This window comes from Lemur catta, chromosome 8, assembly GCF_020740605.2.
Source record: "Lemur catta isolate mLemCat1 chromosome 8, mLemCat1.pri, whole genome shotgun sequence".
Lineage (NCBI taxonomy): Eukaryota > Metazoa > Chordata > Mammalia > Primates > Lemuridae > Lemur > Lemur catta.
Genome location: NC_059135.1, coordinates 25,437,264 through 25,462,486, shown reverse-complemented (window position 1 = coordinate 25,462,486; position 25,223 = coordinate 25,437,264). Strand labels below are relative to the sequence as shown.

At 39.4% G+C, this 25,223-nt stretch overlaps 1 protein-coding gene across 2 annotated transcripts in view; it reads left to right on the top strand.

Moving 5' to 3' along the window:
* Positions 1-4,470: 4,470 nt before the first annotated feature.
* Positions 4,471-25,223, top strand: part of CCNYL1 (cyclin Y like 1) — a 32,947-nt gene continuing 12,194 nt past the window's right edge. Inside the window, exons 1-5 of one of the 2 annotated variants that reach the window (XM_045560230.1) lie at positions 4,471-4,972; positions 14,821-14,895; positions 16,991-17,025; positions 21,809-21,909; positions 24,580-24,615. In XM_045560230.1, coding sequence (XP_045416186.1) covers positions 4,747-4,972; positions 14,821-14,895; positions 16,991-17,025; positions 21,809-21,909; positions 24,580-24,615 — 473 coding nt within the window. In that variant the 5' untranslated portion in view covers positions 4,471-4,746. The remainder of the gene's footprint in view (positions 4,973-14,820; positions 14,896-16,990; positions 17,026-21,808; positions 21,910-24,579; positions 24,616-25,223) is intronic. The other variant, XM_045560231.1, reaches the window with a different exon arrangement.

Genomic DNA, 25,223 nt, shown 5'->3' with positions numbered 1-25,223 from the left:
TAGGGCCATGTAACTACGCTTTAAGCCAATGATTTGTAAGCCCTGTGCTATGGGGACCTTCTGAAAAATCTTCCTTCTTCTTCCCTTCCTCTACTCTCCTGTCTGGAATGAAGATACAATAGCTGCAGACCAATAGCCATCCTAGCCCATGAAGGTGGTGGTGACTCCCTTACTAGTAGATAAGTTTCTTGAGAACAGAAATCTTGTTTATCTTGGTCAAAACAACATCCCCAGCACTTAAAAAGTGTGTGGCATGTGCTAAGGACTCAGGTATTGAATGGTTATTGAAGAATGGATGAATGAATGAGTTTACTCTGAACCCATATAAACAGGGTCTCAGTTTCTCACCCAGAATCAAACTCTTGCTTAATTCTAATCACATTACTCCTATTTGCTTCCCTTTGCTCTCCTAGACCTGCCACTGTCATAGAAGGATAGGGTGTTGTTATTTATTTCTTAACGCTTTCCAGTATTACCTTCCAACAAAACATTTTTAAATTTGTTTTCTTAACAATGCTTCCCAATATTTTCTTGCTTAGCAAGTCTAAAATTTTTCAATTTTCAAAGTCACATATATCTATTTTTGTGTGTCTGTTCTTAAACGCAGGCACTATTTTGTAACTTAAAATAGGCATTGTCTTAAGTCTACAAGAATTATCTAAGATAGTATCTAATGACATTCGTAAGACTTCAGACAATATTATTATCACAGAATACAGTCACTAGGTCCTGAGGATTTAACTAGATCTTGATTACTGAAACTGAATTTTGTTGAATCCTTTCCCATTCCACCGTGCCCTCCCACATTTTAACATATCACATATTTTTGTCCTCAAACTTAAGTCTTTTAAACAGAATTAAATTAAATACATTTAATCATCTCTCCATCCCTGATTTTTGAAGTAATCTTTTCTTTTTCTTTCTGTTAAATTTTTTTTTTTTTTTTAGACAGAGTCTCGCTCTGTCACCCAGGCTAGAGTTCCATGGCATCAGCCTAGCTCACAGCAACCTAAAACTCCTGGGCTTAAGCAATCATCCTGCCTCAGTCTTCTGAGTAGATGCGACTACTGCACACGCCACCATGCCTGGCTAATTTTTTCTATTTTTAGTAGAGACCAGGTCTCACTCTTGTTCAGGTTGGTCTCGAACTCCTGTGTTCAAGTGTTCTTCCCTCCTCAGACTCCCAGAGTGCTAGGATTACAGGCAGGCGTGAGCCACCACGCCTGGCCCCCTATTGAATTAAAAGAATAACACTCCCTTTGCCCCTTTTTGTGGTCTCTTATAGGGTCATAGGTTTGTAAATATTCATACTTTTTGCAATTAAATATCATTTTCTTTTTAATTTTTCTTCTACTCTTCCCCCAAAGTGTTGCTATTTCTTTTAACTATTTGGGGGAAATAATTAGCCCTATTTTCCACTTTTGTGATATAACTATTCATACTTGAGCTCTACGGTTTTTGCCCAAATTTCTTTTCAACTTTGAGGAAAGACATTGTTTGGGTTTTGTTAGGTGTATTGAGCTTTTCTGACGTGTAGACTTCTGTGTGTATAATTCCCTCTTTCACAGAGGAGTTTTCCAAGTAGAAGTCTATGAAAATGGAGAAAGATAGAGGTCATCAAGAGAGCTCTCCCTAAACCTCTCATCTACCAGAAATGCCTCTGTAGTCACACAGGTCCTTTCTCCCTCCTTGTTTTTGTATCTGCCCAAAGGTAATCTATCTCTGCTCTGGACTGCATCTACTTCTGCCTTCTTGGGGACATTATGCCATTAATTCTCTCTTCTCTAACTTCAAAATTTTTTTTTCTCCTTTGGTTGTTACCCTTTCACATAATGGTATACTCACTTTTTCCCTTCATCTTGGAAAAAAAAGATTCCTTAACCATACATTTCCCTTTATTAATACTACCACATCTCTCTTCTCAGCCAAATATTTGAGAAAAGAAGCCCTCAGTTTCTGTTTTCACTTTCTCACCCTTTCTTCACTTCTTTCCCCATTGCCTGCCATCCAGTTCTCTCACACACATCCCCAATCCCTGAGTTGCCAGAGCTAATGGCATTTGTTGCCCCTTGGCAACATATGACTCTGTTCCTTAGGGTATTATGTATTGGGTGCCTATTGATCAGGCACTGTGCTAGGTGCTGCTGTTATAGAAATAAGAAGTAGATGTCATCTCCATTCTGATGAGACTCTCCTGATCAGCCATTCCTCATTAATACTCAGGTCTTTTTGCTCAATACCCACTGCTCACCTTTGCAGGCTTCACCTGATGCCACTTAAATCTCCCTATTTTCCAACTCTCTTTCCTTCCCAGCTCCCCTTGTTATATACAACTTCTCAAGGCAATCACTTCTGTACCCATGGCTTCAATTACTTTCTATACACTCTGATGACAATATAATTTTAAATGCTGTTTTCATTTAACGGCTTTATTTTACACAACACCTCATTTGCTAAAACCATAGATTCGAAGTTACTCCACGAAAGGAATCACTTCAAAATGTGATATTCTTAGCATGTACATTTAAGGAAATTTCCCCAATTACTCTTAATGATTTGATTTAGTATGTGTGTTATTTTTGAAAACATGTTAGGATCTTAGAAAATAGACTTAGCCTACAGAGGTTTATATCCAACTTTCTACCAGAGAGCTATATTTCAATGTGCCTCTTAGAGTCAAAAACCATCTTCTTTCCCAAACCTATTTTTCTTCCTGCATTCTCTGCCTAGGAGAAAGGCACTGCTGTCTACCCAGTCGCCCAAGCCAGAGCCTTTGCAGTCCTTTTGTCTTCCTACTTCCACTCTTTTTCCACATCTAATCACCAAGCACTCCCTACCCTATCTCCCAAATGACCACACATTCTTTCTTTCCCCATCAGTCACTACAGCTGCCTTTAGTTTGAATACTCACTCTTCTCCTAGATGAACTTAATGTCTCTTAATTGGTCCTGTTGCTTCCTTCAATCCTTCCTTATTATGCAAGTGACCTCACTGCAAACACATCCAATAATGACTCTTCAACTTCTCGTGGTTCAATGGCTCTCATGTTTGCAGGATAAAATTCAAACTCTTTACCCCTACATCTAACTTGGGGTCAGATAGGTCTGAGTTTGTATCCCAAATTTAAGCACTATCCAGCAGTATGACCTCAGACAACCCGACTCTCTAAGCCTTTGTTTTCTCATGCGCTTGAACTCACCCAGGGTTGGGACTGTTTCATACATACAGTGCCTGGCACATAGAAGGGACTTAATGTTAAATGAAGGAAAGCATTTTAAAGTCCACACCAAAAAATTGTTCTTCTTTAAAAAAGTATATTAATATACAGTGTCATTCCCCTTCCCAAGCTTGACTTCTACCTTTATTTTCTGATAATTAGGCTCAGGGGGTTGTGGGAATCCAGGTTGCCTGAGAGCAAATCCTAGCCCCAGCCCCACCCTGAGCGGTCATGTGACCTTGGGGAAGGTACTTAACTTCCACGTCTCAATTTCTTCTGTAAAATGTAAAGTGGGATCGTTTTGGAGGGCTAAATGAGTGTACCACAGTTGGAGCAGTATCAGGCACACAGTGCTTGCCAAATGTTAACTATTTACCTTCATCGAATCAGGACTGTGGTACCTCACTGTGTGGTTCTCAATTTTGTAAGAGAAAATCGTGTTTTATGCATTGTTGTCAGTAAAACAAGGAAAATCTGTAAAGTCCTGCCGCGGAAGCGAGGCGAGACAAGGGAGTCGGTGAGTCCTGAGCGTTTCAGAGCTGGAGAGACCAGTTGGGTCCCTAATTTTACAGACAAGGAAGTGGAGGGGTGACGTGTCCTCGAGTCTCACTCAGGACACACAGCCACAATCTTTATTGAGAGTAGGATCAGGGCCCGGGGGGGTTGCTATATATTGTCAAGTTGCAGGTTAAAACTAAAACTCACTGGAAGACAGAAGAGCATTTAGTTACAGAAACAGTCAACAATTTGGGTGTAACTAAGTTCGGTGAGCAAATGAAAGCTGTCAGACTCGGAAACACTTAGTTGCTACTGGCACCCGAACCTTACTAACAGGGGCTTTCTATAGAGCTCATTGAGGAGAATGGCTTCTAGCAACTAACGCCCGCTGGGCTTCCCTCAGGACCGGAAAGCTCCCGGCAGTCCGCGATGAATGAAAACCGGGAGTCCGGTGCTCCCCGTGGGAGGGGCGGGGCAGCTGCGGGGCGGGGCTGGGCATTGTGAGTCACGTGCCTGGGCTCCGAGGCGGGCGCCTGGAGGGAACTCTAGGCGTGATTGGCTGCTCGTAACCAGGTGACCGCAGGATGCGTTCCGGTTGGCCACTGCCGGCCAGGGCGAGCAGCCTTCAGTTAGAAGGCGGCGGCGGAAGGAGGAGGAGCTCTGACCGCGCTCTCTCCCGGCAGTGGCTGTGACTCTCAGCGCTTGTTGGGTCTCCACCCCTTTTAAATAAGCCCGGCTGGTCGCCGCCCTCGCACACAAGTCAACTCGGGGGAGGCGGCGGCGGCGCGGCATTGGGGGTGCGGCCGAGGCCGGAGCCCTGCCCGGGGCAGGGCGGCGGGGCGGGCGGGCGAGCAGCGGGTGAGGCCGCGTCTGCTTGCGCGGTGCAGCCCCGGCGTAGCCCGGCATAGCCCGGGGCTGCCCGTGCCGGCCGCGCCATTGTTGGGGGAGGGGGCGGCTGTTCGGCGCGGCGGAGTCGGGGGCGAGCGAAGGCGCAGACCGCAGGCAGCGGCGCGGAACAGCGGAGGGGCCCCATGGGGACCACGCTGAGCTGCTGCGTGTCCCCCAATGCCAGCCCCAAGCTGGCCCGGCACATCCGGCCGGCGGAGCCAGACTACGAATCTGAGATCTACGAGGCGATGGCCGGGGACACAGTGGCAGTAGCGCCGGCGCCCGCTGCCGTGGAGCCTGTGGAGTTGGATTTCGGAGCCGGCGAGGGCCACCACCTGCAGCACATCAGCGACCGGGAGATGCCTGAAGGTAAGGAGGCGGCGGACATCGCCGCCGCCCCCAGGGTCCCCTGGGAGCATCCGCTGCCTCCGGCTCCTTCCTGCCGGGAGCCGGCTTCCCCGGGGCTGGCCACCAGGACCAAGGCTGGCTCTACCTCGGTCCCCACCCTTTATTCTTTCCCCGCCGCGTCCGGCCGGTTTCTTTCCCTCTTCCTTACCCGAACGCCCAGTTCTTGTCCCCCTCCCCATTCTCCCAAACTGGCATGGGACCCTCCGGTCCACGGCCCTTCTTGTTTGTAGCTCTATTTATCGTCCCCTGGGACTTGATAAAGACTTTTTTTGATATATTCTCTCCCTTGTCTTAATGAAAACTCAAACACCCCAACTTCGGAGTCCCCATCCCATTTTCTGTCCTCACCCCTCCAGATGGTACCTAAGTGAAGGAGCCAGGTAGGGGCCTGGTTGTTTCCTTCCTCCCACTCGTTAAGATAGCTGATACTTGGGCAATTCAGACTCAAAAATTTGAAGATTTCTTATTTAAATTCAAAATAGAGGTTGCCATAGGAGAGTTTATGTGGTATTCTTAATAGTCTGTTTTATCTCACCTTGGTCGAAGCTGCTTTATTCCTTCCAACTATAATTTGAACACACAAAAAACTGGGAAGGGTTGCGTAAAATATCTGAAAGTTGTGAAATGTTAATGCCAGGGCTGCAGCATTTCTTTCAACCCAAAGTAGTTTACACGCGGAGTTCTGACTACTTTAAAATTCCTACTTTGACACAGATATATTTTCAGCCCCACTCTGGTGACTTAACAGACTTCATCTACCTCCTTTAAAGGAGATGTAAGGGTGGTTCATGGTCAATAGTTCAAAAGAGATGAAACAGTTTAGGGAGTTAAAATGCCAGACCCTCCTGCCCAAGACCGTAAGTTTCTATGGCTCCCGCCCCTCTCGCCCCCCCCCCCCCAATCCTGATCCTGTTTAAAGATAAGAGTGTTGAGGTAAAAGTTCTTTAGACTCTAAACCACTGCGGGGGCAGGGAGGAGGAATGGGAAGGGGGAGAAGGGAGGAGACATTTTTTTTTTTTTTTAATCTCTAGAATTTTGGAAAGGGATGAATCTAGCTAAAAATAGTTCAGGGTAGCAAGGTGGTTTTTGAATAAAAACTAAGTCTTTTGAAGTAGAAAACATTGTATCATTTTTAAAGATGTTTAAGAGCATTTGTCTCATTGGTTTCATTTAAATGCCAGTGGTTTCATTACTATAGAGGAAATGTCTTACAGCTCTTCTATTTAAACTTTGGTTGGGCTCTTAATTTATTTAAAAGTTAGAGTAATTAAGCCTCATGATGGATATGCCTTTGTAACTGGGAAGTACTGTATTCACTTTTCAGAATGTTCAAAAATTGTAAAAGAATGAACAAATATGTGAATTGATTGTACCTTTATACACAAAGCATGTAAGTACTTGTGAAAACTTCTCCGCTTGGTGGTGTAAGGTAAGCTTCTGAGTGATTTTGCAAACCAGTTGATGGGTAGTGTTGGACAAGAGCCCAAAATGGGTTCTTTATATCATTCTTTAGGATTTACAACACATTTTCATGTACATCTCAGTTGTCCCTTCTAAGTTCAAATAAGGCGTGTGTATATTCTCTCTATATTGCTGATGAAGAAACGAAGACTTAGAGATCAGAAATGACTATGTAAGATAGCTACTGAACGGAACTAAGGTACTAAAACCTCTTAACTGACATGGAGGTGGGTGAATTAGGCTGAATTGTGCCTAATTCAGTTCTTAAAAAACTTTAAAAACTGAGGAATGCATCTTATATTTTACCCATAAAGTAGATCTATCTCTTAGAACTAACTCCCATCTTGATTAGCTCCATTCAAAGTTTATTTTACACAACTCAGAGGCAACATTTGCTTCTTCATCTTTTTTTTTTTTAAGGAGGGGGAGGGGCAGGTGTCACACTGTTGCCCAGGCTGGCCTGGTCCTCCTGGCCTGAGATCAAGCTTCCACCTCAGCCTGCTGAGTAGCTGGGACTACAGGCCCAGGCCACCTTGTCTGGCTCCCATCTTATGTCAGTACATTTATTTCAATGGATAAGAATAAAAGTACAGGTAAAAAAAATGGCCTGAATTTGCCAGGCAAATAAATGGGTTAATAAATTTTAAAGAGTTTGTTCTGGTAACTCTGAATCTAAGCCAAGAATATCCTGGGCAGAGGAATATTAGTAGAAACTAATAAGAGGGCAAGTCAGATACCAGACAGTAAGCATAGGACAATGGTAAGAAGTGAGTGTTAAATCAGAAAAGTTGAAAAAATAGTTTCTGAGCACAGAATTTACCATTTCGTGTTTTGTTAGCATGACAGTTAAATATTCATTTCAATTGGTCTCTTAAAATTTAATTTTGTGACATTCAGTAATGAGAAACCTCAATTTTAGCATTGCCTATTATCCTGAAGTTTCCATAGAAACTTAGAACACCAAATATAAAGTATAGACACATTGAAAGTTTGCTTTTAATATCTCTGCTTCAGACAATTTTATATCAGTTTCCCTGGAAACTGAGAAATTCCTGCTTAGATGTAAAACATCTTAGCTTTTCTACAATGAAGAATTGAATTATTTTGGTTACTTAGACAAAATCAAACATAAATGATGCTCTGCTTTGTTCTCTGAAACATTTCAGAAGAACATGATTTTTCCAAGCCATTTCAAAGAGATGTTCCTAAGAACCTAGTAAAGATTTCAGGTAGACTAAAAAGTATTTTCTACCACCCTGCCTATATTGAACAGTGTATCTAATACAACTGATGGTAGTATCAGTAACACAAAATCGGATACTAAGATCTTTCTCAATTTTATTATAGTCATCAACTTTTCACACAGCGTTTTATATTCTGACTTTAGGAGCTTTGCTAATTTGCTGGCTAAAGGCGCTCTTTCAAGTGACCCCTTCCTCCTCCTCCCATGAACGGTGAGGACAGGGAAAGAATTCACCATATGATGTGGAAAAACTTCTGAGCAACAGATCTTTCCTCTTTCTAGTAGCTATTTTAAATCTTTTTTTTTCTTCTGCTCTTTTTTTTTTTTTTTTGAGACAGAATGTCACTTTGTTGCCCTGGCTAGAGTGAGTGCCGTGGCGTCAGCCTAGCTCACAGCAACCTCAGACTCCTGGGCTTAAGCGATCCTACTGCCTCAGCCTCCCGAGTAGCTGGGACTACAGGCATGCGCCACCATGACCGGCTAATTTTTTCCATATATATTTTAGGTGGCCAGATAATTTCTTTCTATTTTTAGTAGAGATGGGGTCTCACTCTTGCTCAGGCTGGTCTCAAACTCCTGACCTCGAGCGATCCACCCACCTCGGCCTCCCAGAGTGCTAGGATTACAGGCGTGAGCCACCGCGCCCGGCCCTCTTTTACTCTTTTTTAATAACAGTATCAATGTTTTAAATGTAAAAGATTTAGAAAATACAGAAAAGTCATTCATTAGATTCAGAATACCCAGAGCTAACTTTTATTAATATTTTGGTATTGATTCTTCCTGAACCTTTTGTATGCATATGAATATAACATTTTGTTCATTTTATAAAAATGGATATTATGTGTGCTGCTTTGTTAACTTACTTAAAGCAGTGAAATAATGACATAAGTTCCTGAAACAGTGGTTTGACACCTAGAGAGCATTCCAGGATTTCTTTCTATGCCAGTGCGCACTGCTTTATCTCATGCCTCTTAAGAAGTGCTTAGTGTACCATCGAATGGTTAGAGCATCATTTATTTACCTACACTTATGATTGGACATCTTTTATAGTAAAATCATACACTGTCCCTTAATGCTTGATTCTGGGGACATATAAAAACATTTCGATGTGTTGTACCTCTCTACAGAACTCAGGTGGCATATTTTATCTTATGTAATTAAATCCATGGGATGAGTCATTTTGTAGTTAAGATATTTTAGTATTAAATGTTCTAATGCTAAATTAAAGTTACCATTGACTTTTCACCGGACATTAGTATTCCTCTTTAGGTTTTTGTGGTTCTTGGTAGCCTATCCTGTGTCTTCAATTCTGAATGGCTACCACTTTAAGAGGTCTGATGCTGGCCTTAGATGACAGACAAATCAAGAAACAGCATTAGAAGAAATCTTAGGAGATGTGAAAAAACTGGGAGAAACTTAGCTAGTTTGGGGTATACTAAAATAGATGTTTCTTGAGCACCTTTGAGTGACCAGGCAGTGTTCCAGATACAGGGCAAACAGTGGTATACAAGACAAGGCCCCCAACCTAACTCTGATCCTCACATTCTAGAGGGAGCTGGGGTAGATAATACGTGAATAATCAAGAATGGCAGGTAGTGAGAGAGAGGTAGTGCTGGAAAGAGAGTAGAATAGGGTAATGGATTGGAGAGGAGGGCAGTTTTACAGGGGCGTGTGTGTAATATAACTGCTCTCCTTATGTGACTTGTGAGCAGTTCTAAAAGTGAGGGGTAGCCATGTGAGGATAGGGACTGAGGGGGCGCAGAAGCTTTCATGCAGAGGGATAGCTCCTTGGGAGAGCCTCAAAAGACACAAGGGTGGCTGCAGCAGAGTGAAAGGGATGCCAAGAGGAATATGGTGGACTAAGGCTTTGTGTGCATCGTGGGCCTTGACAAAGAATATAGACTTAAGTTGTGATGGGAAACCATTGGAAGATTATAGCCTGGGAATAATGTTAATTCTTTAAGAAAAAGATCAAACTGGTTGCTGTGTGAGAACACACTGTAATGCAAGCAAGGGTGGAAGCAGGGAGACCAGCTAGGGGGCTGTGGAATAGTTCAGGCGAGAGCCAACAGTGAACAGAAAAATAATAAGGCTGACTTTAAGAAATTAAGTGAATCTACAAGTAGATAAAGTTATGAATAGACAAGTCACAGAAAAAGAAAGGCAGATGATCCTTAAACATATCTTCACACATAAGAGAAAGGCAAATGAAACTGTTCTGCAGTTTCCCTCCTATTGGGAGAAAATCCAAAAACTTGACAATACATTCTTTGGTGTGGCTGTGAAGAAAGCTACATTCATATATTGCTGGTGGAATTGCAAAATAGTTGACTCCATGAAGGGGAATTTGGCAGACTCTTATAACATTGCAAATGCATTTAATCCAGAAATCCTACTTTGAGGGATTTATCCTGTAGGTATATCTCACAAATATGAAAAAACATATGCACAAAGCCTTTGTTGCATTCTTTTCTTTCTCCCCCCCACCCCTTTTTTTGAGATAGTATCTTGCTCTGTCCACCCAGGCTGGAGTGTAGTGGCTCAGTTGTAGCTCACTGCAGCCTCCAATGCCTGGGCTCAAGTGATCCTCCCACCTCAGGCTCCCAAGTTACTAGGACTACAGGCAATCGCTCCTGGTTAATTAAAAAAAAAAAAAAAAAAACTTTTTGTAGAAATGGGGTCTTGCTATGTTGTCCAGGCTGCTCTCAAACTCTCGGCCTCAAGCGATCCTCCCACTTTGGCCTCCCAAAGTGCTGGGATTATGGGCATGAGCCATTGCGCCTGACCTGCATTATTTCAACAGCAAAATATTGAAAATAACGTAAATGTCTAGTAAGGGACTGATAAAATAAACTGGTACATCCACACAAAGGAGAACTATGGAGCTGTAAAAAAGAATGAGATCTCTCTTTACTGCTGTGGAGTGATCTGCAGGATATGTTACATGAAAAAAGCAAGGGGGAGAACATACAGTAATCTACGTGAAATGGAGAGGAAATAGTATTTGTTTATTTAAAAAAAAACACAAGGAAGAATTTCTGATCTTGTGTGACAGTTTTCCTCTTAACTTCAGTGGGTAGCCAAAGTGCATATTTGCCCAAGATATTATGTTGGTACAGGTTTACCAATGAATGCTAAATGTTTACTTTTTGCTTTTGAATTAGTGAAAGTTTTGTAATTTATTGTGCATTATGTAGTACATAGATTGCTCTTGAATTTCATTTGATCCTCACGACGTTTTGAGTTAGGTAGTGTAGGAATTATACCTGTTTTACATATGAAAAGACAGGCTCTGAGTTTCTACGGTTTTAAAAAATAAGGCTTGGTAGATCAAGAATGTAAATTCCAGATATATGGTATATAGGAACAGAAATTTACAGACTGACTTAATATGGGCTTGTTTGGATACTACCTTTTTCCCTCACCTTTTTTTAGTGTATTAAAAGTAATTAACCTTTAGGGTTAAAACAGTAACATTGGATAATAAGTGAAATGGAGGTACTTATAACCCAGAAATGTTCTTAAAAGTCTAAGAAATGGAGTTAAAAGTGCTATTAAGAAATATAGGAGAAATGTATACTACAGTATATGAAATGTCACAGCTCAGTCACAGTCAATAAAGCATAGATTGAGGATAAAACAGTTACAGCAAGACTGAGAACCGACATAGAGGCAGGTAGAGAAGTGTTTTGGAAGCCAGCGTTAATTGTCAGAGGCTAGGAAAGCAGGAACAAGGCACCAGTGAGCACTGCTGTGGCTGTGTGCCTTCCGGAGAGGCCAGCCAGTTCAAGGCCACCAGGTAAGAAAGTGTGGACTTAGACAAAATCATCAGACTTTACATTGGCATTGAGAGGCTTAAAATGTTTGTGTTATGGGACATAAATCTAATACAATGTGCAGTATAGGGATGAGAGAGCAGGTCAGTAAATGCAGGAAGTCTTTAAATAAATGGATGCCTAGCAGTTGGCCCAGAAACTGCCGACATCTTCTATTTAATTGGGTTATATTGAAATCAATATGTTGGCCGGGCGCGGTGGCTCACGCCTGTAATCCTAGCACTCTGGGAGGCCGAGGCGGGTGGATCGCTCGCGGTCAGGAGTTCGAGACCAGCCTGAGCAAGAGTGAGACCCCGTCTCTACCAAAAATAGAAAGAAATGATTTGGACAGCTAAAAAATCTATATAGAAAAAATTAGCCGGGCATGGTGGCGCATGCCTGTAGTCCCAGCTACTCGGGAGGCTGAGGCAGTAGGATCGCTTAAGCCCAGGAGTTTGAGGTTGCTGTGAGCTAGGCTGATGCCACGGCACTCACTCTAGCCCGGGCAACAAAGCGAGACTCTGTCTCAAAAAAAAAAAAAAAGAAATCAATATGTTGAAATCAATCTTTCTTTGAAATATGCTGCTTCTGTTCGTTAGCTTCTGTCACTGCCCTCTCCCTTTAATGTTTTGACAAGGAAAATCATTTCTTGACAGTTTACAATTGCATAATTTCAACACTTTTGGTTTTTATTAATGCATTTCATTTATTCTAAGTTGCATATATTTTTATGTTTTTAACATCTGTGCAATTGAAATGGATCTTACAACTAATAAAATCTTAAAGGAAAAGCGGTATTCAATGTCATGGTGTCTTACAGATTTCTTCCTCTGAGGGATGTTTACATTAAGATTTGAGTTTAATTTTTTTTTAAGTCATACTTTCCCTCCATCATCCTGTCATGCTTTCAAATTAAGTTGCAATTTAAATTGATGATACAAAACTAGTGGGTCTTAAAATATAATTTTAATCATAATTCCCAATTATGAGATCAAAAATATTTCTCCTAGTTGGGGGGGTTTAAAAATAATTTTTGAAGGTATTCACCTATAAGATACTGGTAATTGATATGTTTTTATTTTGTGGACATATCTCTAAATCTCTGTACGTGCATGTTTGTGTGGCCACTGGCAGCTCCTGACTAGCTAGCACCCTAGAGTACAGCTCTGCCTTTCTCTTCTGGTTTTTGGAATGTCCCAAGAGAGCTGTGAATGATTGGCCTGTCCTGGGTCAGGTGCCCACCCTAAAACCTCAGGGTAGGGAGAGTGCCAGCTTGTCACTTGGGCTAATTTTGCTTTTTTCCCTATGTGGTGTCATTTCTTTTATCATAGCCTTTCTTGATCTTTGTATTTAACTACATAGTTAAATACATTGGTTTTGGGGTTGTGTGTGTCTGTAAACCTGCTCCTCTTTGATTCTGGTACTTAATTTTCCTGGACTGCCATTGAAAATTCTTAATTAAACTTTATTATAACATAGGTACCTAATATGGCTTCTGCAATCATTTCTTCTCATTTTTTAGATTTGATGGTAGTACATTTGCTTTCTTTTTGGTAGGAAGTAGTCATGAATTCTTTCAGAAGTTTTAGGTTAGAGACAGCTGTGAAAATCTCTGTCACTTTGCACAAATTATTTTATTTTTCTAAATAGCAAACATTGTCTCATATTTTTAAAGATGTGGGGGGAAAAACCTTTAAAATAATTTTTGTGTGAGTCTTTTACATGAGAAAAGTTTTCTCCAAAAGCAGTTTAATAAACTTCACATCAGTGGAGCAATTTCTATGGAGAACAAACCAACTGGTTTAGCTGTGTAAGTTTCTAGTGATTTGGCAGTACCATTAAAATGAATGATTCAAATTCTTGTTAAACCAGGAAGTCCCAAATTGTGTGTGTTCATGCAAGATTTAAACCATATTACTTGGAGGGAACCAAAGGTTTCTAGGTAGATAAATTTGTGAAATGCTGAGTTAGACAGTATTCACTGCTAGACTGATAAGTTTTTTAATATTGATTCTGTAAGAGCCAGAGGTATAGTGTATTATGATTTGACCAGTAAACCCCTTTCTAAAAAATAACAATTATTAATAAGAGGTTTGGCAAATATTGCCTTAACCATTACCTGTGTGGATCTTGGCCCAGTTTCTTACAAGATTGGTTAATATAAGTAGGTTGAGATTGACATTGCTGAGGAATGTCATAGGTTTTTATTTTTTCTCTTCATGACAACTTTTATTATCCCATATGATGGCAAAGTTTGTTTTATGAAAATTCAAGAATCTGTTTTGTAGTCTTGCCTGAATAGGAGATTATTCCACTTAGGTGCAAGGTAGACTGCAGGCAGACCTGCCTTGACATAGATAGGACCAAAAGGCTTTAGAAGCAGCCCTATGACCTGCTTCAAAAGATAATTTTGATGAAGCCCCACATTAATCATGCTGTTGGAAGATGTGAGAGTTTAGCTTTGGAAATTGAGGGCAAAAGTTAAAATTCACTTTCCATCATGGAAATGTTCTTACAGATTAGAACATTGAACTTTTTATGCAGTCCTCTTAACTCTGCCGTGGTGAATAGCCCCCAAATAAACCAGAGCTAACTAAATGAGTTCACTTGTTGAATGGAGTTGGAATTAGCCATTTGATTGTCTAAAGAATGCTTGCCAAAAACAACCCCTTTGTATTAGCATATTTGATTTATTGAGCTGGTGTCTGACAGTAATTGGCCACAGCATCACTTGCTGCTTGAGACTGTTCCTGAAATGTGCTAGTAATGTCAGCGTAGAAGAGGGTGATTGTGTTTCTATTTGATAAGTAGAAGGAGGGGAAGGCATGTATATGATTCATCTAAAAGTTACATCAGATTATTTAGGCTCAAGTTACAGAAAGAAGTCGCAGACATAGCCTGGTTTTAGTCTGCATGTATGGAGAGATTAATGATTTTGCATTCCCCAGTGGAATTTTTATATTGTTGCTTTTATATTAATATTTCCTTCATATTTATTACTAACAAATTTCTCTGAGACTGTTAAAAGTGATTAAAATTGATGTGTAGCTTTTTTTTTTTCTTTTTTTTGAGACAGGGTCTTGCTCTGTCACTCAGGCTGGATTTCAGTGGCTCAGTCATAAGGTCACTGCAGCCCTCCCTGAATTGCTGGGCTCAAACTATATCCTCCCACTTCAGTCTCCCAAAGTGCTGGGATTACAGGCATGAGCCACTGAGCCTGTCAATATGTAGCTACTTAAAAAATTTTCTACTCACCTAAATTATCACATCTTTTTTCTCTTCTTCTACAGATTTAGCTTTGGAATCGAATCCTTCAGACCATCCAAGGGCAAGCACAATTTTCCTGAGCAAATCTCAAACGGATGGTAAGACTATTTTTTTTTCCTCCAAGGAAAAGAGTGAGAACTGTTTCTGTCTTACAGGATGTGTTATAGAAAGTATTTAGAAGAACTCATTAGTTTCAGTTTTTCAGTTTTTTATATATTCACTTGTCTTATTTTAATATGTGGTATACTTTCCTTTAGTTGTCACTCTTTTATTTTTTATTTTTTATTTTTTTTGAGACAGAGTGTCACTTTGTTGCCCTGGCTAGAGTGAGTACCGTGGCGTCAGCCTAGCTCACAGCAACCTCAAACTCCTGGGCTTAAGCGATCCTACTGCCTCAGCCTCCTGCGTAGCTGGGACTACAGGCATGTGCCACCATGCCCGGCTAATTTTTTTCTATATATATTTTTAGTTGGCCAGTTAATTTCTTTCTATTTTTAGTGGAGACAGGGTCTCACTCAGGCTGGTCTTGAACTCCTGACCTCGAGCGATCCACCCGCCTCGGCCTCCCAGAGTGCTAGGATTACAGGCGTGAGCCACCGCGCCCGGCCAGTTGTCACTCTTTTAGTGAGAACATGTAGATGTTCTGTTTACACACTTTGCCACTTCTTTATCAACACAGTTGGTCACATGATTTAGTCTTCGATTTATCCCTATTTCTTCATACTACTTTGCCCTTTTTCCCCTGCTCCAAAGAGCACATTTGAAAGATGAGTGATAGGATTTATGCTGCAGTTAGGTTTTGATGTGAACAAATAAAAAATATCAGTTGTTCACATGTGGGTATTGAAACTGTGATTTTGGCCTTCTTTAACCAGTGATCCAACCAAATGAGCCTGTCACATCCAAATGTATTCTACTCTCGGAACTTTTAAGCAGTTCAGAACCTTTTCATCCTAATGTAATGTAAATGTAAACATGCCCTGTGGTGTTTCCCAGAAGCTTAGCCTCAGCAAGTGAAACTAGTGTGAAGTTTCTATGTCATGCTTGTTTTAGGATGAGAATCAGACCTGTAGGATTTTTCTGCACTCCTTATTTTCCTTAATGTTATGTTAAATCCCAGTCTATTTGCTAAAAAGCCATACACAACCAAGTTTTTCAGTTGCTATCAATAGCAAGAATATAAGAAGTAAGGGTTTTATAATAATATTTGAAGTAATGCAGCACGATAAAAAATGGGAGGTTATTTTTGTTTTGTTTTGTTTTTTGGGCTATCCTTCAGAAATGAAGAAATGGGGGTGTCTAACCTTCACTTTCATAGTTTGTGTGTACTTTGCTTGTCTTGAGCCAGTCATTTCTGGTTGGGATTGCTGTATTTCTCAGTTTCTCCCAGAGCCATGGGCTTCTCACACATAGATGTGTGGAAGCAGGAAAATAAAAGCTATCCTATGCCTCTCTTTCTTCAGTGGGAAGGAATGTGTGCCTACAGTGCTATCCAGTATCAAGGAGGCGGCAATGTGGGGAACAAAGTGCAGCCCAAGTTCCTCTTGGATAATTTACTCTTTTGGACTTTGTTAGAACAAAGTTATTTTGTGTGCTGTAGTTACTATGTTCAATTAGATTAGCACACTCATTTTAAAAATTAGGATAGGTTATTTTCCAGTTATGTAAAGACTCATGTATTTTTTCAGTAATATATTAGTAGATTACCAATAAGTAGTCCAGGATGCTTTCGGGGATTCAGGTGTATCTAGGGATTGGTGCCTGGCTAGAAACTGGTTTTTAGAGCTGTCAGCTGTTAGATACGGGTAATTAAAGTAAGCTGTGTGTAAATGTAGAATTAGGAAATACTACTGGGTAGTGGTTTAAATATGCAACAGGTAAACTTTTTTATTAGGTGAATTTCTCATCTGGCCTAATTTGTTTTGCCCTTTTCTCTTGTACATGAAGAGTCTTTCATTTGTGTGTAATAGGATATCCATTAGATCAAAAAGTAAAACTAAGTTTTTAGATTTTACTTTATGAGATTCATCTTGCCAGATGATTTAAATTATAAATTTTGTTGGAAATTATTTAAAAAAATAGAATGGAATTTTATCTCATTTTGTATATTGGTAATTCATCAAATAATTAGCAACTACTCTTTTTCTATTATATTTATATTAGAATTGATCAGTTAATTTTTTTTATTCTTAGTGCGAGAAAAGAGGAAGAGCAACCATTTAAACCATGTAAGTAAACAGTTGCAAAGTTAAGATGTTAATAGTTTGAATTAAAAGTATGTCTGTCACAATTTCTTAAAAATATAATGGGGACCCAGTACTGTCAGCATGGACCTCTTTTTGTGGATTTGCTAAATCTCTTCTATTTTCCTGAGTATCCAATTTATATAGGAAAGTCTTTGGCTGAGTAGTGCCCACTTTTTAAGGGTCTCTGACATTTAAGCTAAATTTTGATAACCTGATTGTGGTATAAGGTTCTGCCTTAAATATTTTTGCCTTCATTCTTTAATCTTATTTTAAAAAATGTTTGCACCTGGCGATTATAATCTTTTTTTAATCAAAGTAACAATGATAACAGCTAAGTCAATCTTTAGCACTATCCATTGACTTGCTGTCATAGTAGGTAGAAGCTGAGCTTCCTCACTCTACTGTGACCCTGTTTCCCTCCTTCCATTTCATTGACATGTATCACATTTTTAATTAACTCAGTAATTAATATTTACATTATTATGACTATGAAATATTATTCCTTGAGTCATATAGTTTTTTGAGAGTGCCTCTTCCTGTACACCCTTCATTGTTTCTGTTAAATATTTTTGAAATTTGAGTACTTTTCCCCCTTTTCCTAGCCCAACAATAGCTCACACAGCCAAATGCGATAAGTAGTTGTGGCTGGTCTCCCTGCTTTCACATCCTTCATTTTTGTGTGTGTGTGGAGTTAATTTCCTGACAATATTCATTTGCCTGTTTTCTAACAGCTATTTTTCTCCCCAAATGTTGTAACATTTGTCACATGCCTATCAAAAATATTTTCCATCTACTAAAACACATCTGTTCCATTATTCTCTTGAAGACAACTTCCCTCAGCCTTTTGTCATCCTACTCCAGTGTAGACTGGTTTTCCCCTAGGCCTGCTTTGTGCTGTTTTCCCCTGGGCCTGCTTTGTACCTGTTTTTGTAGGATATCTCTTTGAAGTCATCTGAGATCTCAAATAACTGCTCTTGTGTTGGATCCCCTACATCCTAGATTCTGTGTTTCCTTCTGTTTTATTATACTCCCTAGTTTTACTGGAGCACATTTTCCTGGGAAAGGGCACATAGACATTTTTAGAGATCTAGCCTGTCTGAAAACCCCTCCTATTTGATAGAGTATAAAATTCTAGATTGAAACTAAATTTCATGGTTCTGAAGCCATTTCTCTATTGTGTTCTCATTATAATGTTGTTCTTGAATCTGTTGCCATTGTGTGATACATAATATGTAACTGGTTTTACTCATTTTTCCCCCATCTCTTCTCTGGAAGCTTTTTTTTTTTTTTTTTTGAGACAGAGTCTCACTCTGTTGCCCAGGTTGGAGTGAGTGCCCTGGCGTCAGCCTAGCTCACAGCAACCTCAGACTCCTGGGCTTAAGCGATCCTACTGCCTCAGCCTCCCAAGTAGCTGAGACTACAGGCATGTGCCACCATGCCTGGCTAATTTTTTCTATATATATTTTTAGTTGGCCAGATCATTCCTTTTTATTTTTAGTAGAGACGGGGTCTCGCTCTTGCTCAGGCTGGTCTCGAACTCCTGACCTCGAGCGATCCACCCACCTCGGCCTCCCAGAGTGCTAGGATTTTACAGGCGTGAGCCACCGCGCCCAGCCTGGAAGCTTTTTAATACCTTTTCTATCCCTGGGATTCTGAAATTTAATAATACTGCTTGGTGTGGACCTTTTCATTTACTGGGGCCACTGAAGTCTGCAGACCATCTCCTCTAGAGAGTTTTCTTGCTTATTTATGTTTTCTCTGTTCCTTCGTTTTCTGATATTCTTATTCAGATGTTGGGCCTCTTAGACCAGTATTTTTGCATTGATCTTTAATTTTTCCACCTCCTATTTTCCAGTTTGTCTTTTTGTTCTACTTCCTGGACATTCTTTGACTTTATGCTCTAACCCTTCTATTGAAATTTTTCTTTTTGAGAGTGTTTTAAGATTTTTTTTTTTTTTGAGGCAGAGTCTCGCTTTGTTGCCCGGGCTAGAGTGAGTGTTGTGGCGTCAGCCTAGCTCACAGCAACCTCAAACTCCTGGGCTCAAGCGATCCTTCTGCCTCAGCCTCCCGAGTAGCTGGGACTACAGGTGCGAGCCACCACACCCGGCTAATGTTTTATTTCTATTTTTAGTTGACTGGCTAATTTTTTCTATTTGTAGTAGAGACGGGGTCTCGCTATTGCTCAGGCTGGTTTCGAATTCCTGACCTCAAGCGATCCTCCCGCCTCGGCCTCCCAGAGTGCTAGGATTTCAGTCATGAGCCACCAAGCCTGGCCAAGAATTTTTTTTTTTTTTTTTTTTTGAGACAGAGTGTTGCTTTGTTGCCCGGGCTAGAGTGAGTGCAGTGGCATCAGCCCAGCTCACAGCAACCTCAAACTCCTGGGCTTAAGCGATCCTACTGCCTCAGCCTCCCGAGTAGCTGGGACTACAGGCATGTGCCACCATGCCCGGCTAATTTTTTCTATATATATTTTAGTTGGCCAGATTATTTCTTTCTATTTTTAGTAGAGATGGGGTCTCGCTGTTACTCAGGCTGGTCTCGAACTCCTGACCTCGAGCGATCCACCCGCCTCAGCCTCTCAGAGTGCTAGGATTACAGGCGTGAGCCACCGCGCCAGGCCTAATTCAAATTTTTAAATGTTTTAGTTGTAATATTTTCAAAGACAATCCAATATACATGCATGACAGAAAATTTTAAATAGAGGAAAATGGAAGAAAATATCACCTAAAGCTCTATCAGCTAGTCTGTATTTTGGGACATTTCCTCTCTGTTCTTTTTATTCTCCTATAGAGGTTTTTTGTTGTTGTTGTTGTGGTATAGTATATGCCATATTACCCACTAACAGTAGTGACCTTAAAAGATAACCTTCTTCTACTTTGAATGAAAGTATTTGAATGAGTCAATTTTCACTTTTCATGGTGTATTTGTTTTTTGAGATTATAAAAGAATACACATTAACACAGAGTTGATGTAAAGTATACACTTTAACTGAATAGCTTAAGAAACACATAAGAGTTTAGATAAAGTTAAAACATTTCTTGAAGGAGAATTTGGTCCTCCAAATAGTAACACTTTTCAAAAATATAATATCTGGAACTTTTTGTTAGTAAGGAATAAGTAATGTTGCAGTAGAAACATCTGAAACAAAATGGTGTTAGATGGTGTGGTTATTTCTGATTATTGGCTACTGGCAAGTTTTAAATGCTGTGTACTTTTAAAAGCAACAAATTAGATGGTCTCCCTGCACTGTCACATGTATTTGTGGGGGATACTAATGGGAGAATGTGACAACATGTTGCAAACTATCATATTAATAGGAGAAATGAAGGCTCATCTGAATTAGTTTTTTTTTTTTTCTTAAAGCATTAAAATTGTTGTTCTTGTGTGGTTTTAAAGAATGCTGCTGTTACTTTCAACTATTCAGTGACTGGGATTTGGTTATTGGACTTATTTTTAAGGAAGAGAACTGTCTTAACATAGTTTAGGCTGTTTTAGTATTTGTTTTACTCTGCAAATAAATGGATACTTCTAAAGTGTTTTAAAGACAGTTTACTCTTTAGAGGACTCAAAAAATTCATTGTCACTTTTCTGATACCACTGCAGATAAATTCTCACTAATTTGTGTCTGTAGTAAGATCTACCTTCCAAATTGTAACTGATTTTAAATAATAATTTGTCAAACACTTGTTGAACTCCCTAATTTGTCCCAAATTCTGTGCCTGAGCAGCAGGAGGTAGGAGGTGTAAGAGTCCCACCTTCCCTGGAGAAGCTTACTTTTTTATGAGGGGGACACCCTGCAAGCTAATTATTATCATGTAACAAGTGGTGAATTAGATGGAGCGATGAGGAGTGTAGAAAAAGGGAAGAGTTTTATGGTGTGGCTGCTGGCAAAGGTATCCCGCAAGGTAGATGGGCTCAAGGTTGCTGGGACAAAGAAAAAGGCATTCCAGGCAGAGAGCAGCAAGAGTGAGGCAGGACAGTGCCATGATGTTTGCCAAATAATTTATAGAATAAAATTAATGAAGTTTTGAAATGAATGGAAAGTATTCTCTGAGGTTCTCATTTGAGTAATATGATGGCAGTCTTATTTAAACATGAAGTGAAAGTTAAATTCCCAAAGTTGTTTTTGTCATCTGTTCTTTGGCTGTGAGAGAGTCCTAAAGCGATACTCGTTTTACCTTCCACATAAAGAAACAAGCCCAGAGAGACCTACAGCCTCCTCACTTGGTGATCTAGTAGCCCTGGCACACAGAACCTCTGTCTTTAAAACATTTGTTTCATCATACTGTCTCCTGAACTAATATATTTAGTGTTAGTAAATTAATAAATTCAATACTAGGCTTTCATGTACTGCAATAAAATACTCTCATGCCAATGTTATTTAAGGCATTGCATTTTATTATAGTAAATGAATAGAAAATCTCAACTACTTTTTATTGCTTAAGGAAAAAAAACCACTGAACTCTTACTTCAAACTTTTAAAATTGTTTGTAAAGGGAATTCATAATAGATACTTGCCAGATTAGATTATAGATGTCATATCAAGGGCAGTATTTTATAACCCATTCCTCAGACATCATCTGTGGACATTAAGAGCCTTCAGTGGGTTTCCCATAGAGCCACACACTATACCACACTCGCAGTTCATGAAGTGTAAGAAATATCTTAATGCTTTATCATTTGACATTTTAACCAAGGGGAAAAAAACACACCTTTATAGGTTGAACTTACTGTGACATTTTCTTCTATTTCCCTTCCCCTTCAGGTATCTCCAGGGCAGCTTACTAAAAAGTATAGCTCATGCTCAACAATATTTCTAGATGACAGCACAGTCAGCCAGCCTAATCTTAGAACCACAGTAAAATGGTGAGTACAACTAGGCTGCCAAGAGCTGAGTGACAGACTCCCTTATGCTAAAGGCATCCCAGCCATCCTCAGTCATTTCAGCCATTTGATTGTCCTTTTCAGTGATCAATTTTAAGAAATTGGTGTCAACTATATATTGATTTCAAGGACCTAAGTATGACTTTTCAATTTCTACTTTAATCTTAGACTGCATGGTGGAAGGGAAAGCCAGTTAGCAAATAAGCAATCCCAGAAAAAGTATAGCTCTTTATTTAATGCATTTATGTTAAGACAGTGGGGAACATAATGAGAAGGAGAGGTGCTTTTTATTGGATGCTTCTGGAAAAAATTAGTTCTTTATGAGTTATAGGCCTAAGAAAATGTGTACTACTTTGGAAACTACTCTTGGAAGAAGGATCAGCTTGTCCTCTACTGGCACCATAGTGTATCTGCATTTAAATATTCCTCATTGCACATTAGCACCTCATAGTCCACAGTAGGAGGTGCACTTTCAGAACACCCTAAGATGAACCTTTTAAGTTTATTTAAAAAGCAACAACAACAACAAACCAGCTCCATTGCGTTGTCCAGGGAACATTATTAACATCTCCTTGATGAGTGTTGATATTCAGAACATAGTTTGAGAAATGCTACTTTAGTATATTAATGTCCTTATCCCTAATTTTTTCAGTCTAAAAACATAACTTGCTTGTAAACTTTAGTACTGTTTCTAATGTACTGGCTTTTTTAGCTAATTGTCAGTAACTTCTCCTTTTAATTAAAAACTGACACATAATAATGTCACTTTCCTGTCTCAGTTATAACAGTAGTTGAGATCAAATTGTGTTTCAGCAAAAACTGGACCCCAATTCTGTCTAAAGTCATGGTCTTTGGCACCTATTAAGTAATCACTAAATGTTTGTATTCAGCCAAGGCCCTAAATCCATGAATTAAAAAAGAACTCTACTTTGGCTAGAGTACCTTGCTTTTGAATTCGAAAGATTCTGATGTTTCCACATAGTAATACAAAGTAGTTTTAAAGATTAATCTTGCTTAAAAAAAGTAGACTTCATGCTTCTCGTCCCCCCTACTCACCTTAGTCTGATTTTTAGAAGTCTGCTTTTGGAAGAACAGTAAGTTTTAATTTGCTCTCATTAAGTTTTAGAAATGATCATATGTATACTATTGGTGAAATAAAGGTTTATTGAGCAAATTAATAGGGCAAATTGGCTTTTAGGAAAGATTTTGAAAAATGTTTATCATGGGGTAATAGTGCATGTTCTCAGTGGGGTGAGTGAGCCATGTCAGAATCACTTATGCAACTTTTTACAAAATATATGTCTACAAACACATGCATATTCCCACCTCCACCTTCCCTTCATCTCTAAGCATTCACAGCCTTTTAGGAAAATGGAGAAGGATGTGAGGCATAATTACATGGACAAAAGCATCCCAGGTGATTCTGATCTTAACCCTAACTCAGTCATTCCCAAACTTTGCTGTACATTGAAATCACCTGGTAACTTAAAAAACAGTCCAGATGCCTAAGTCATACCCAATGCCAGTTAAACCAGAATGTCTCAAGTTGGAAGTCTGGCAGTGTTTAAAGTTCCTTAGGTGATTGCAGTGTGCAGGAGAGTTTGGGAACTGCTTAATTTGAGTGCAGGAGAATGAACTGCTTCTATTGGTGGGACCTTGGGCAGGTCAGTTTTAAGCCTTGATTCCCTTACCTGTAAAATAGGTTGTTGGGTTAAATATCATGTAAGGTTTGGTGGTCCTTCCAGCTTATAACTTCAAATTATTTGATTTTAAAATCAATTTGGAGACAAAACTGTTTGAAGCACTATAGAAGTATCCATCTTTGATGCTAATAATGTTACAGGCTTTTAAAAAAGTGCTAATATATAGACCTACTTTTAAAATTCAGATTTGCCTTCCCTCAATGATTTTGAGCCTCATTTTAGACACTGAGGGCAAATGGAAGCATATAACTTATCTAAGAGAACCCCTTGTTTCCTAATATACAACATCTGGGGATAATTTAGGATTATATTAACAGCATGTCTGAGGTGTATCTGTTCATTAATCTTTCATTTAAACTAATTGGGAAATAGCTGTTATGAATATTATACTGTGTAGTAGTATGCTGCTTTGTTAGCCCTGCTTATTTCAAGATAGCTACACCCTGTCATTGATTTTGTGTGCACTTATATTTACTAATAAATTTTATAATTATGCAAAAGTGATTTTTAAGTGATTTCATTTGGTATAAAGCACGTTCATTATTTACTTTTAGGGAAATAATGAAAAGGAGGAGGATAGGGGATAGTGAACTAAATAAAATGCAGAGCCTAACAACTTAAAACAAAATTACTGTATGACTGAAATTTAAGCATGTGCACAAATAGATATAACTTGCACAGGATGAAAAGTTCTATGGGTAAAAGAGCAAATAATATAATAATCAACAAAAACGTGTCTTCTAACAGCATATTGCATAGCATTTTGGTTGTCCTATTTTTGCTAAAAGCCAAAGAATTAAAACAAGGGGAAAGTGCCCACGTAGTACTGCTCAGAACTGGAGGATTTCAGGGCCCCCGGGAAGGCTCCCACCTACACCCTTTTAAAAATGTCTTCAGACCTAACAAATGATAAAATCAGTTGTTAAAAATATTTTTTTTCCTTCCACAGTGTGACCTTGGCAATATATTACCACATAAAGAACAGGTGAGCTCTTTTAAAACCTATCTTGTTATTTCAGCTAATTACTTTGCATGATATCAAGTTTAGTATTAAATCATAACTGTAGACATAAGTTGTAGAGTGCTTATTATAGTATTGAAGCAAATCATTTTTGGGTTTTTTGGTACTTAAGACTCTTTTAACTCCTAAATTATTGAGGATCCCAAAGAGTATTTGTTCATGTTGATTATATTGGTATTTACTGTATTAGAAATTAAAACTGAGAATTAAAAAAATAAATATTTTTAGTTTAGGTTTCTCATCCTTGGCACTCTTGATATTTTGAGCAAGATAATTAATTCTTTGTTGTGGGGTCTGTCCTGTGCATTGTAGGATGTTTAGCAGCATCCATGGCCTCTACCCACTGGAGGCCAGTAGCAGCACCCGCCCCAGGTTGTGACAACAGAAAGTATGTCCTGGAGGACAAACTCACCCCTGACTGAGAACCATGCTTTTAACATAAATAATATTTTTTTCACAAAAAAAAAAAACAAAACTTTTTTCTGCAACAAATGTTGAGTAAAAAGTGTGTCATTTATTTGAATTTTTGCAAATCTCTAATGTCTGGCTTAATAGGAGGCAGCTGGATTCTC